The following is a 12,098-nucleotide window of genomic DNA, read 5'->3' on the forward strand; positions in this document are numbered from 1 at the left end:
TGCACTGAAGATTTTTGGCATATATTAGCACTTCCATGTGATTGGCAGTATACCACTGAATTCATTGCAGCTCTGCATCTATATGGGTGTAGCTCCATAATTCAGGGCAGCGTTTCCCAGGGTTTATCTGTGTTTCGACCCATCTCCTGCCTACATAAGTCCATTACCTTTCTGTTGGTTTCAAGGGGGGAAAGGGACAGGTGAGCGCACTGGTGAAACAACTGTGGGAAACATTAGTTAGAACTGATATTAATAAAACTATTTTCTTAGCACTGAAAGGCGAAGGTGTAGTATGGAAAGTTGCATGCGCTGTACAACCTGACTGCAAGTAAAACAGTGAACTGTTTGCTTTTTGCTTCCTAAATTATTTTATTAGAATAATTTCCTTGCAGAGAGTGCGTGTATGAGGGCTTCTGTGAAACACCAAATAACTGAACTAGCTCACGGCTCAGCAACAGAAAAACTAAATGGCCGTGGGCTTTGAGAGCATTGAAATACGCGTTCTGACAAGTCATCCTGGTTCTAGTCTTCTCTGGATTTGAGTTCGCAAAGTTTCAGCCTGGCTTCAGATGATTAGATGCTGGTCTTGGTTTTATTATGCGGTGCTCCAGGCTGCATTAACTGTCAGTGGAATGTGAAGCCGGCTGCTGGTGTCGCCTGGAAAGAGACGCGATCTGTAAAATACCTGAAGTCCGAACCGCTAAGGGGAAAATACTAAGAAAAATTAAAGAAGAGAGCTCCTCCCCGGGCAAAAACCCGGGGCTTTCAGAAACTCACAAGCTTGCCTGGGAAGGGAAATTGAGACTGATGCTGGGCAGAGGCGGGGGTGGCAAGCGAGTCCCCTGCACTCCCCAGGCGCGTCTTCACGCCTCGGAAGGTCCCGCTTCCAATGAGCCCGAGGCTCACAGGGACACGCTGCGGGCCGCGCCGGCCGCTCCCTCCCGCGAAGGGGGGTCCCCGGCGGGCGGCCAGCCGCAGCCCCCTCCCCGAAGGCGTGCGGCCCGAGCCGCCCCGGCCACCCGCCGAGCCGCGCCCAGCCGCCGCGGGTGGGCTCCGCCGCGGGTGGGCTCCGCCGGCCGCCGCTCTCCCCCGGGGCTCGGGGCCGGGGCTCGGCCGGGCCCGCCGCTCTGGCGGAGACGCCCCGGGCAGCAGAGGGTGCCGGCGGCTCCTGCTGCGGCCCCGTCGTGGCTTGGGCTCCCCCGCTCCCGTCCGACGCCTGCCCCCCCCGGGCCGCGGCAGCGGCTCACGGCAAATCGGTTACCAAAGATGTGCCCCCTCCCAGGGCTGCCCGCGGGACCGAGTCGCTGAGGGAAACCAGGCATCGGGTGGAAAGAAATCCGGAGCCGGATGGGTGGATGGGTAGATGGATGCCTTCCACGCTGTTTTGCTGGTAATCTTCGGCATTACGGCTCCCAGATAAAATATTTATTCACTAAAGAACCCGTAAACATCGCGGCAAATACATGAGGGCGCTTGGGCTGCGGGGCTTATGATTATTTCAGAACTTAAAGGAGACGATACGCGGCCGCTGCCAGCGGGGACGGAGGGTGTATTTTCCCCCGCGAAGCAGGCGCGGGTGGGAAGGGGGGGCGCTGGGCCGGGGGTCGCTCCGGGGGGCTGGCAGAGGGGCCGCGCTGCGAGGGGAGGCAGACCGCCCGGGTGAGCCGAGGGCAGCGGCCGCCCGGCCCGGCGCTCCCCTCGCAGCCGGTGCCCGAAGCCCCAGCACCCGCTCTCCGCCCTGACACACAAAGGCGGGGGACAGGCGCGCAATATTTGGGGAATCGCGGGGTTTTTGGTTTATTTTTCAGACGTAGCGGAAAAAAAATTTGCTGGAAAGGTCACATAATAATGAGCTCTTACAGCAAACACACTCTTCCCTTCCCCCTTCCCCTTCCTTCTATCTCACAATAAAACCATCTCCTTCAATTTGCCATGATCGTCGCGACCAGGAGCCAGGTGATTATCCTAATTAATGTCTATCTAATTAAATTACTGTCAGCGGTTAACCAATGGCAGAAGCCGTTTCATCCTCTCCACAAGCAGCAAGATCAAAAGTGAGTATTTCCTGATTGCTGCATAGTGTCAATTGGCCAATCTCTTCTCCCAGGGAAGGGAAAAAAAAAAAAAAAAAAAAAAAAAAAAGTAAATCAAACGTTTGGGAAGCATTTGGTGGATGAAGTGCTTTCTGTCTAGTGAGGGTCCCAGGATGTCTAGCTTCTGATACTAAGGAGCCCTTTCAGATCCAGGGACTGAAGGGTTATTTCTGTGGTGCTAGAGCTATGCAGCTGGAGCATTGTCTTTCTCCCTCTATCATGCTCTCCAAGAAATTTCTCAATGTGAGCAGCAGTTACCCACATGCAGGCGGATCTGAGCTTGCCTTGCATGATCATCCCATTATCTCGACCACTGACAACCTGGAGAGAAGTTCACCTTTGAAAAAAATTACCAGGGGGATGACGAATCAGTCAGATACAGACAATTTTCCTGACTCCAAGGACACACCAGGGGACGTCCAGAGAAATAAACTCTCTCCCGTCTTGGACGGGGTCTCTGAGCTTCGTCACAGTTTCGATGGATCTGCTGCAGATCGCTATCTGCTCTCTCAGTCCAGCCAGCCCCAGTCTGCTGCCTCTGCTCCTAGTACCATGTTCCCTTACCCCAGCCAGCATGGACCTGCTCACCCAGCCTTCTCCATCGCCAGCCCCAGCCGCTACATGGCTCACCATCCTGTGATCACCAACGGAGCTTATAACAGCCTCCTGTCCAACTCTTCTCCACAAGGCTACCCCACGGCGGGCTACCCTTACCCCCAGCAGTATGGCCATTCCTACCAAGGGGCACCTTTCTACCAGTTCTCCTCCACCCAGCCGGGGCTAGTTCCCGGCAAGGCTCAGGTCTACCTGTGCAACAGGCCACTCTGGCTGAAATTTCACCGGCACCAGACGGAGATGATCATCACGAAGCAGGGCAGGTAAGCCGCCGCGCGGACCCTCGCCGGGTGTCGGGACTGAGCCGCCGGGCTCCGCCGGGGGAGCCGCCCGGAGCCTCCGCCGCGCCGGGGGAGCCGCCCGCCCGCCGCCGGGGCCCCGGCGCCGGCAGCGCCGGTACCCGCCTGCGCCTGCCTGCCTGCCCGGTGCCGGTGCCCCTGCCCGGCGGGGCAGCCCTCCCTGCCTCCCCGCGGGTCCCCACGCCCGCTGTCCTCATCCCGTCCCCGCGGAAAGCTCGACGTTTTGGGGACGGAGTTTCTTTCGATTTTTTATTTCCCGGCCGCTACCGGGAGCCGTGAGGATAAAGCACCAGGGGCTGGCTCCTCCGCGTGTGCCTGTCGCTGCCGGTGGCTTGCTTTCCTTCTTTGCCTTTTTTTTTTCCCTTTCCTTTTTTATAGGCGCATGTTCCCTTTCCTAAGTTTTAATATTTCTGGTCTCGACCCCACGGCTCACTACAATATTTTTGTGGATGTAATTTTGGCGGATCCCAACCACTGGAGATTTCAGGGCGGCAAATGGGTTCCTTGCGGCAAGGCGGACACCAATGTACAAGGCAAGTTCCTCCAATTAACACTTTTCCCGACACATATGTAGGTGAGAATGATTAATTAAAGCCTTTGTGGACTGGCTCTGGCGACTTCTTAAACGCGAATGGGCCAATGATGCTTTTTTAAAAAAAAAGAAGGGTGGAGGAGAAAGTAAAAGGTGCTCGGAAAACGCTGTTTCAATCCTTCTCAGTTAAAATTAAGGGAGTTTCGGCAGTAAAATACTGCTAACTTCAAGAGGGTCCTTCGACCTCGTGTGCTGCTGCAGTGGCAGAGCCGGGGTATACGCGAGAGCTGTGATGTGGTTGTGTTTTTTGTTGTTTTGCTTAGGAAACCGGGTGTACATGCACCCCGACTCCCCCAACACGGGAGCCCACTGGATGCGCCAGGAAATCTCCTTTGGGAAACTAAAACTCACAAACAATAAAGGAGCATCGAACAACAACGGGCAGGTCAGTGGGGGAAACGCAGACGCTCTGCCGGGCTCATTTTGATTGCTTCAGGCAAAATCCTGCCCATTCGGAAAGGGCGTATATTTTTTTTAGATCGTGTCGTTAGGTGAAAATAAAAGGGTGGTGGTGGTGGGGAAGCCCTCCCGTTTATTTCGCCACGGGCCTCGTCGATCCCGAGCGCGCTGCCCAGGCTGACACCGCTGCCCGGGGTGGCCGGGGGAGGCGGCGGCGGGGTCCCGCCGCCCGCCGGCATCGCTGTCCCCGTCCTTCTCGCTCTCATTTGCCCCTCTCCCCGCGGCCCCCTCCCTCCTTCTCCTCTGCCCGACAGATGGTGGTTTTGCAGTCCCTCCACAAGTACCAGCCCCGCCTGCATGTGGTGGAGGTGAACGAAGACGGGACGGAGGATACCAACCAGCCGGGCAGAGTGCAGACCTTCACCTTCCCCGAGACCCAGTTCATCGCAGTCACCGCCTACCAGAACACCGATGTAAAGAGCTCCCCGCTTCATCCCGCTCGCGATCGCCCGCGCTCCCCGCAGAGCACCCCGCCGAGGCCGGCCCGGCCCGGCCGCTGCGCTCCCTCCCGCGGGTCCCCGGCGCCGGGAGATGGGGCTCCCCTTCTCCCCCCTTGTGCCATTCTGCCCTGGCCGAGGCTGGCGAGCCCCGAGCGCTGCCCCTCTCCGCCCGCCCGGGCAGAAATCCCGGTGCCGCTCCGCCTGGCGCTGGGCGTTTGTCCGCGGCGTTTGTCTTCCAGTCGGGAACAGCTCAGTTCGCGGTTAAGCTGTTAGCTTAAGCCTTAAGCCTGCAAAGATCAATTAACAACCTCATTGATTGCGCCGGGGGTGACGGAGCCGCTTCCTCAAATTAAAATCTCGTTAGTGCCTGGCTAGGTTTCGGAGTGGTCTGGCTTCGCTACAGACGGGTGCCCCCTGTTCCAAGTGACATATGTTCAGCCCGCATTCTTGCTTTAATTATTTTGCTCGATGCGAATGTAAACTCTTAGCTACCGTTCTGCGGTACGTTTTGCCTAATTTCTGGCCTTAAATATATTCATACCCATGCGGTAGGAATACTGACACGTCTCAAAACACGGGGTTAAATATTAAATTTTATCGTACTTTTTACAATAAAGTAAATCTTAAAATTAGACCCTGATATCTATAAGCATGCCGAAGCTTGATTTTTCATGTTTTAAAGGCAATTTGATCGACTAGAGTAAAGCTTGATCCTTTTAAGAATGTGTTGGCTGTAGCAGGGTATATTTTTCAGGCTTTCACAACGTGCACTCTGATCCTTTCTTTCCCTAGATCACACAGCTGAAAATAGACCACAACCCTTTCGCAAAAGGCTTCCGAGACAATTACGACACGTAAGTAACCGGATTTTTACTACCCTTCTGCCGGCTGCGCACACACCTCCAAGGGGGAAGCTCTAGGAGGCGGGCGGGCTTCATTTCACGCCGAAACGTGTCGTGTCGGGCTCTTCCAGAGCCCTCCGGGAGGGAGGCACCCGCAAGCTCCCCCGGCGGGGCCGCGGGCGCGGAGGGGCTGTCCCTGCGGCTGGGCCCCGCGCAGCCCTGCGCGGCCCGCGGCCACCTCCGCGCCCGGGGCCGCGCTGCCCGCACCGGAGCCCGCATCTCGCTTTGGCACCTGCGGCCGTTTTGTCGTTGGTTTTTCCGGGCACGTATCTTTGCGCCCCTTTCCAAGTCCCCGTTTCGCCTGCGCGCAAGGGCTCCGAAAGAAGCACCCGAGCAAGGCGGGCTCAGTCCCCGAGCAAGCCGCCGGGTTTGAATAATCCCGGGCTCCGCAGAGCCGCTGTCCGGGGGAAAATTTATTCGTCTCGTTTCGTTCTCCGGGTTTGGATTCCTTTTTTTTCCTCTTCTTTCTGGGTGGAGCTAAAGCCTCCCAAGTTTTCATCGCAGTTTGTCCCCGTGCTGCCTCTGCCCGTCCGCCTCGGGTCCGCCTGTTCCCAGGCACAGCCGTCTGACCCGGCCGGCCGTGCCCCCCGCGGGAGCTGCGGCTGCTGCCGCTCCGAGCGCGGTTCCGGCGGGGCACCAGCCCCCGACTCCCCCCGCCGCCTTCCCCGGCCCTCGGCGCCCGAACGGGAACATCCCGGCCCGGCAGGCGCCGACGGCTGCGGCTTCCCCCGGCCCGGTGTGCGGCCCGCCCGGCATCCCCCGGCCCAGCCCGGGCCGGCCCAGCGGGAGGTGGCGGGCACGGGGCGGCCCGCACGCCCCAGGGGGGCGGGCGGCTTTGGAGCTCACCTGCCCGGGGGGCGGGCGGCTTTGGAGCTCACCTGCCCGGCGGCAAGCTCTGGGTCTGCGGGACGGGGCTGCTCCGGCTTTGAGAGGGGAAGCCTCCTTTTCCTTCCAAACTGCGGCGGGGAGCGGCCTCCCTTGGAGCGCTTAAGCCCGCGCCTATCTTCAGCGCCTGCTCAAGCCTCCCTCGGCTCTGACAGCGGTTCAGCAGCGCGATTTCAGTCCCAGGGTGGAAACGCCGCCGAGGCCTGCACTAGTGGGAGAGGGACCCGGGGCCGAGCACCGGCTCTCCTCGGGGAGCAGCGTGTGCTGCGGCCGCTCTCCCCCAGGGGCGGGGGTCGCGGCGGGGGCGCCGGGGAGCCGGGCCGCCGTCGGAGGGGCCCGGCCGTCCCTGGAGCACAGAGGGCGGCGGCCGCGCCTGCCCGCGCCTCGGGGAGCTCTGCGAGGAAGACGCGCGGCCTTCAGAAAGGCTGCGTGGCCTTCGCCCCGGCCGCAAGTGCTCTTCCCTTGTTAATAGGAAAAAAACTTTACAGGGCGTCACTTGAGAGGAGACGGGGGGAGGGGGAAGCTTCAATGTTGTCTAGCACGTTGAATTTGTTTAAGGGCCAAGTTTATTTTGGATAAGAAATTCCAGGAGGCGTGGAGGGTTAATTAAAGCACAGTTTTAGCCTGAATTAAATACAGATAGTAGTTATTCATCCATTAAAGTTTTTATAATGGCAAATTGCAGCCCAGCATGGGAGAATTATATATAGGCCACGCAGGGAACGCTGGATGCGTCTGGTTTTACATTTCCTACAGTAGGTGTTTAAAGATTAGCTTAATTTAAACTCGGTAAAATGTTGATGGTTCGTCTGTGACTCCCAATAATAAGTGTTAAGCAGCCGATATAATTCCGTAGTCTGCCATTCATGCTGTTCGCGGCAAATGACCGGGTTGCCTGTTGCGCATATGGCGGGACCGGTCACTGTGTCACCGCGCGGGATTTCAAGCCGTTGGGATGCCGGGCTCCGGCCGGAGCAAGAGACCTCAGTCCTGTCAATGAGCGGCCAACCGGCTCCGAAAGATTTGCTCTCCGTGCCTCCCCCCGTGCTCCCCCTTCCCCGCTGAGGCCCTCAGCGCTCCTGGCGCCGGAGGCCGAGCCCGGAGAGGGAGCGCAGGCCCCCGGGCAGGGCAGCAGCGCGCTGGGGCGGCCGCCGGCCCGGCCCGGCCCGTCCCGTCCCTCCGCCGAGGGCTGCGGCCGGCCGGGTGCCGCGCCGAGGAGGGCGCCGGGCTGCGGCGGACACCCAGCTCTCTCCCCTTCTCTTGGGCAGGATCTACACGGGCTGCGACATGGACCGGCTGACGCCTTCCCCCAACGACTCGCCCCGCTCGCAGATCGTGCCCGGGGCCCGCTACGCCATGGCCGGCTCCTTCCTCCAGGACCAGTTCGTGAGTAACTACGCCAAGTCCCGCTTCCACCCCGGGGCAGGAGCCGGCCCGGGGCCCGGCGCCGACCGCAGCGTGCCCCACACCAACGGGCTGCTCTCCCCACAGCAAGCCGAGGACCCGGGGGCCCCCTCGCCGCAGCGCTGGTTCGTCGCCCCCGCCAACAACCGCCTCGACTTCGCCGCCTCCGCCTACGACACGGCCACCGACTTCGCCGGCAACGCGGCCACGCTGCTTTCCTACGCGGCCGCCGGCGTCAAGGCGCTGCCGCTGCAGGCGGCCGGCTGCGCCGGGCGGCCGCTGGGCTACTACGCCGACCCCTCGGGCTGGGGGGCCCGCAGCCCCCCGCAGTACTGCAGCAAGTCGGGCTCCGTGCTCTCCTGCTGGCCCAACAGCGCGGCGGCGGCGCGCATGGCCGCCGGCAACCCCTACCTGGGGGAGGAGGCGGAGAGCCTGGCCCCCGAGCGGTCCCCCTTGCCGGGCGCCGAGGACTCCAAGCCCAAAGATTTGTCCGACTCCAGCTGGATCGAGACGCCGTCGTCCATTAAGTCCATCGACTCCACCGATTCTGGGATTTACGAGCAGGCCAAAAGGAGGCGGATCTCCCCCTCGGACACCCCGGTGTCCGAGAGCTCCTCGCCCCTCAAGAGCGAGGTGCTCACCCAGCGGGACTGCGAAAAGACCTGCGCCAAGGACATCGGCTACTACGGCTTCTACTCGCACAGCTAGGCGCGGCCCGCCCGGCCCCGCCGTCCTTTTGCACAATAACTCCTCCGCGTTCGCGCACTGACCCCCGCCCCTAGCTGCCCCATCCGTACCCCCGGTCCCGGCCCAGCAGGCAGGGAGGCAGGCAGGCAGGCAGAGCCGCCGCTGCCGCCGCCCCCCCGCCCCGCTCCCCGCCCGGCCCGGCCCGGCGGAGCCCCGGGGGCGCGGGGGGCACCGCCGCTCCGAAACCCACTGATCAGTAGGATGCTTAGACTCTCTCAAACCGTACAGCGCTTCCTTCCTTTTACCACGGATGGATACTAGGGGATAACAGTAATAGTGGGGAAAAAGAGCCTGTGAAATGCCTGTACATACTATTTAATTTATTGTAACCGATTACTTCTCTTTGGTTTTGTTTCTTTCTTCTTTGTTTGGATTTTTTTTTTGTTTTCATTGTTAAGTCACAAAACTTAGATCCTGTTTAAATTTCTTTACGCTCCCCTTTTGCTCCCTCTTCCCCCTGCCCCTCCCCAGGTAAACACTCTGTCTAAATGCCTCTGGAAATACCGAGTGGTCCATAGCTGTAGCAGCGAGTAATGGGTTTCTCACTTTCTCTGCAATTCCTCGCATGAAATAATTACGCTGTGCCCTGGGCTAACACAGCTAAGGAATAGCTGAGCTTTCCCTTCAAAAGAACAGAAATACGTCTCGTAGGAAAGTCGATTAAAGTAGCATGACGCCTTCCAAAGGCAAAATTATCTGCCTCTGTATTTTTCTTTAAAAGGAGTAGCTCGACATCAGCAATATTATTATTTTTGTGGTATTCCTCCCCCCCCCCCCCTCCCGCCCCCAAGTGCCAAATCCATTACTGGTCCCTGCAGGTGCCAAATATGCTGACAAACTCTTTTCAAATTTCTTTGCAGTTTTCCCCTCTTTCTTTATATTGCTGTAAATCTTTGTAATGAATAATCTAAAAAAAAAAAGATATAGACGACTGAATTGTTGGTAACCATAGTGTAGTCCAGTGAAGATGAATTGTGAGTTGTATATTTTACTGCATTTAGTTTTGGAATTGACTTTTTCATAAAGTAGCTAACCGAGATCTGACTTCCTGGGGAATAAAATGCACATCGAAAGTAAGAGCGATCTTTCCTGTGAACCTCTTATTATACTAATGAAAGAGAACTAATATCCCTCCAGGTGTCCCCCCCCGGCGAAGCAGAATAGTAAGTCTTCGAATTTTGCGTAGCAAATCTATACAATTAACGCATTTTTATATGGAAAAAAAACAGTTACAAACTGAAATATGCATCAGGCTAAATATTCAGTCTAGATTACACTCGACGGGGAAATTTCCTAATAGAAATTCAGGGTCATAAACGTGTGTATATTTTTGACTCTTCTGTAAATCGAATGTTGTGATTTTTATATTTGTTCTGTTACGTCTGTGGAACTGAATAATTTATACCAGTACATGCTCCATTGAGAAATGTTTCGGTTTTTGCCCGTTTGTATCGTCTGTGTATAACAAGTACAATAAACCTGGCAAAACGTTCACGTCGTGTCGGAAAGCACTTCGCCGTTTTGCAGGTACGAACGAGGCCCGGCCCAGGGGCAGAGGCCGGCGGGAGCCGGCCCCCCTCGCTGCCCGCTGCCGGGCCATGCTCTCGGGGCGGCTGTCCCGCCGCTCCCCTCCCTGCCCAGCGATTGTCTTTTGGGGGTGAGCGTAGGGGGGAGCGCGTACGCCGGGTGGCCGAGCGTGGAGGTTTGCAGCCGGAGAACGAGGGCGCTGAAACCCCCTCGGGTTTGAGAGGGTTATAATTATCCCTCTCTTTGACGCTTTAAAACCCTGACAGCGCTTCGCAGGCGGGAGAGGTGCCTGGCGGGGGGTGGGGGGGGCCGCCTTTGCTGGCGGAGCAGAGGCGAGGGGCGCAGCGCTGCCCGCCCGCAGCCTGCCCTCGCCTCGCCTCCCCGGGGCGGGGGCTGTGCCCGCGGAGCCCCCGCGGTTTTCAGCAAGGCGCCCGGCCGGGCCCCCCTGGGCGGGTGCCCCTTCGGAGGAGCAGCCTTCCCGCCTGCGCGGAGAAGCGGCAGAGGAGCTCCCGCGGCAGCACCTCTCCCGCTGCCGGCCTTCCCGTGATGCTGCCCCCCTTTAAAAATACCCATCTATCGGCTGCAGGAGAGGCGCCGTCCCCCGGCACCTGCGTGGGGCGAGGTGCGCAGGTGCTTGGGCTAAAAGGCCAGTGTTAGTCTTGGTTCCTCGGCGGGGTGAGCGCGGGTGCGGAGCCGCCATGGGGATTTTGTCCTGTCGCGGTACTGACGGGGGGACCCGAGCAGCCCAACTGCATTAGCCCTCCCCTCTCCCCCCCCGTCAAGGTGCGGGGCTCTACCTGAGCAGGGCCCCTGCGCCCCAACGCCTGCGCGGGCGCGGAAGGGAGCGCGGGCCGCCGGCCTGTGGTGGCGGCCTCGGAGGGCAGCGGGAAGCGGCGCCCGCCGCGCGGCTGCCGTCGGGCTCACGGTGCTGCCCCCGGGGCGGCGGTGGGGGCTGCGCGGCCGCGGGGCGTCCTCGGCCCTCTTGCGGCGGGACCCCCCGCCCGGCGCGGGGCCGTGGGGGCAGTGCCCCAGGGAGGCGCGGGCGGCCCGGGCCGTCAGGCGGGAGAGGGCCCCTCGGGAAGCGCGGGCAGCCGGGGCGGCGGGGGGTGCGCGCCCGTCGCCGGCCGCCTCGCACCGAAGGCCGCGGCGCCGCCCGCGTCCCCCCGCGCATCGCCCGCACTTCTCCGCCTCCCGTGGGGCCCCGGCTGCCCCCTCAGCGGCGCGGCGAGGGTCTGTCCCGGCGCCCTCCCCGGGGCTCCCCGGGCCCGGGGGAGCAAGGCTCTTTTTAGAGCTCTTTCGGCCCTCCTTCCCCGCTCTCGGCCAGCCAAAGCCGCCCTTCCTGCCCCTCCTGCCGCTGCCTGTCCCGCTGCGTCGCCCCCGAGAGGGCAAAGCCCCCGGACCGAGACGCAGCGGCGTTCCCGGGCGGGGAGCCCGGCAGGCAGCGCCAAGGGAGCCCGCTGCCGCCCGCCTCCCCGCTGCAGCGGCGGGGTGCTGGGGGCTCCTGCCGGCACACCCGCCGGGCGGTCACCTCGGGCAGACCGGCTGTCGAAAAAGATTTTGCGAGGTTTTGTTTAGTGGGGGTTACCCAGCGGGTCTGGAATCGATACGTAACGCGTGACAGGTCTGAACAAAATCCTCTCCTGTGCGTGAGTGGTTAATGTTATTCCATAACTATTTCGACAGGATAATTCCATAACTATTTCTGCGAGAGATTGGAAGAGATGAGGGCTGCAGAAGTAAAAAAGGCTATTTCCTGTCGGTAGGTCACTTTATTACTATTATAGTTTTTTAGATTATTATTATTATTATTAGAGGTGCACCCGTGTATCTGCTAACCACATGTTTACTGACACATTAAAATGTTTGCTTTCACCCAGGATCGAGCACGCAGGTTTTGACCCACTGTATGTTAATGATAATATACTTGCGGCGCGCTCAGTTTAGGCGAAGCAAAACCCCGTGTATGAATTTGTTAGACCAGCAACTAATTGCATGAATTTTACATGCAGTATAATTTGTATTGTTATTCTAGGCATGCTGAACGGGCTTTTAATTTAATCATTGTGTAAAATAATCTATTCGGTTGCCCTTTCTTTGCTTTATTTGATATAACAAAAAATCAAGCTCCGAAGGAG

General features: G+C 59.2%; 1 protein-coding gene across 1 annotated transcript; it reads left to right on the top strand.

Moving 5' to 3' along the window:
• The first annotated feature begins 2,279 nt into the window (after window positions 1-2,279).
• TBR1 (T-box brain transcription factor 1) lies at window positions 2,280-8,397 on the top strand. Its single transcript, XM_072874804.1, has 6 exons — window positions 2,280-2,971; window positions 3,386-3,540; window positions 3,863-3,984; window positions 4,313-4,471; window positions 5,291-5,352; window positions 7,554-8,397. The coding sequence occupies exons 1-6, from the start codon at window positions 2,280-2,282 to the stop codon at window positions 8,395-8,397; spliced, it is 2,034 nt and encodes a 677-aa protein (XP_072730905.1).
• The last annotated feature ends 3,701 nt before the right edge of the window (window positions 8,398-12,098 follow it).

This window comes from Ciconia boyciana, chromosome 10 (genome assembly GCF_034638445.1).
Source record: "Ciconia boyciana chromosome 10, ASM3463844v1, whole genome shotgun sequence".
Lineage (NCBI taxonomy): Eukaryota > Metazoa > Chordata > Aves > Ciconiiformes > Ciconiidae > Ciconia > Ciconia boyciana.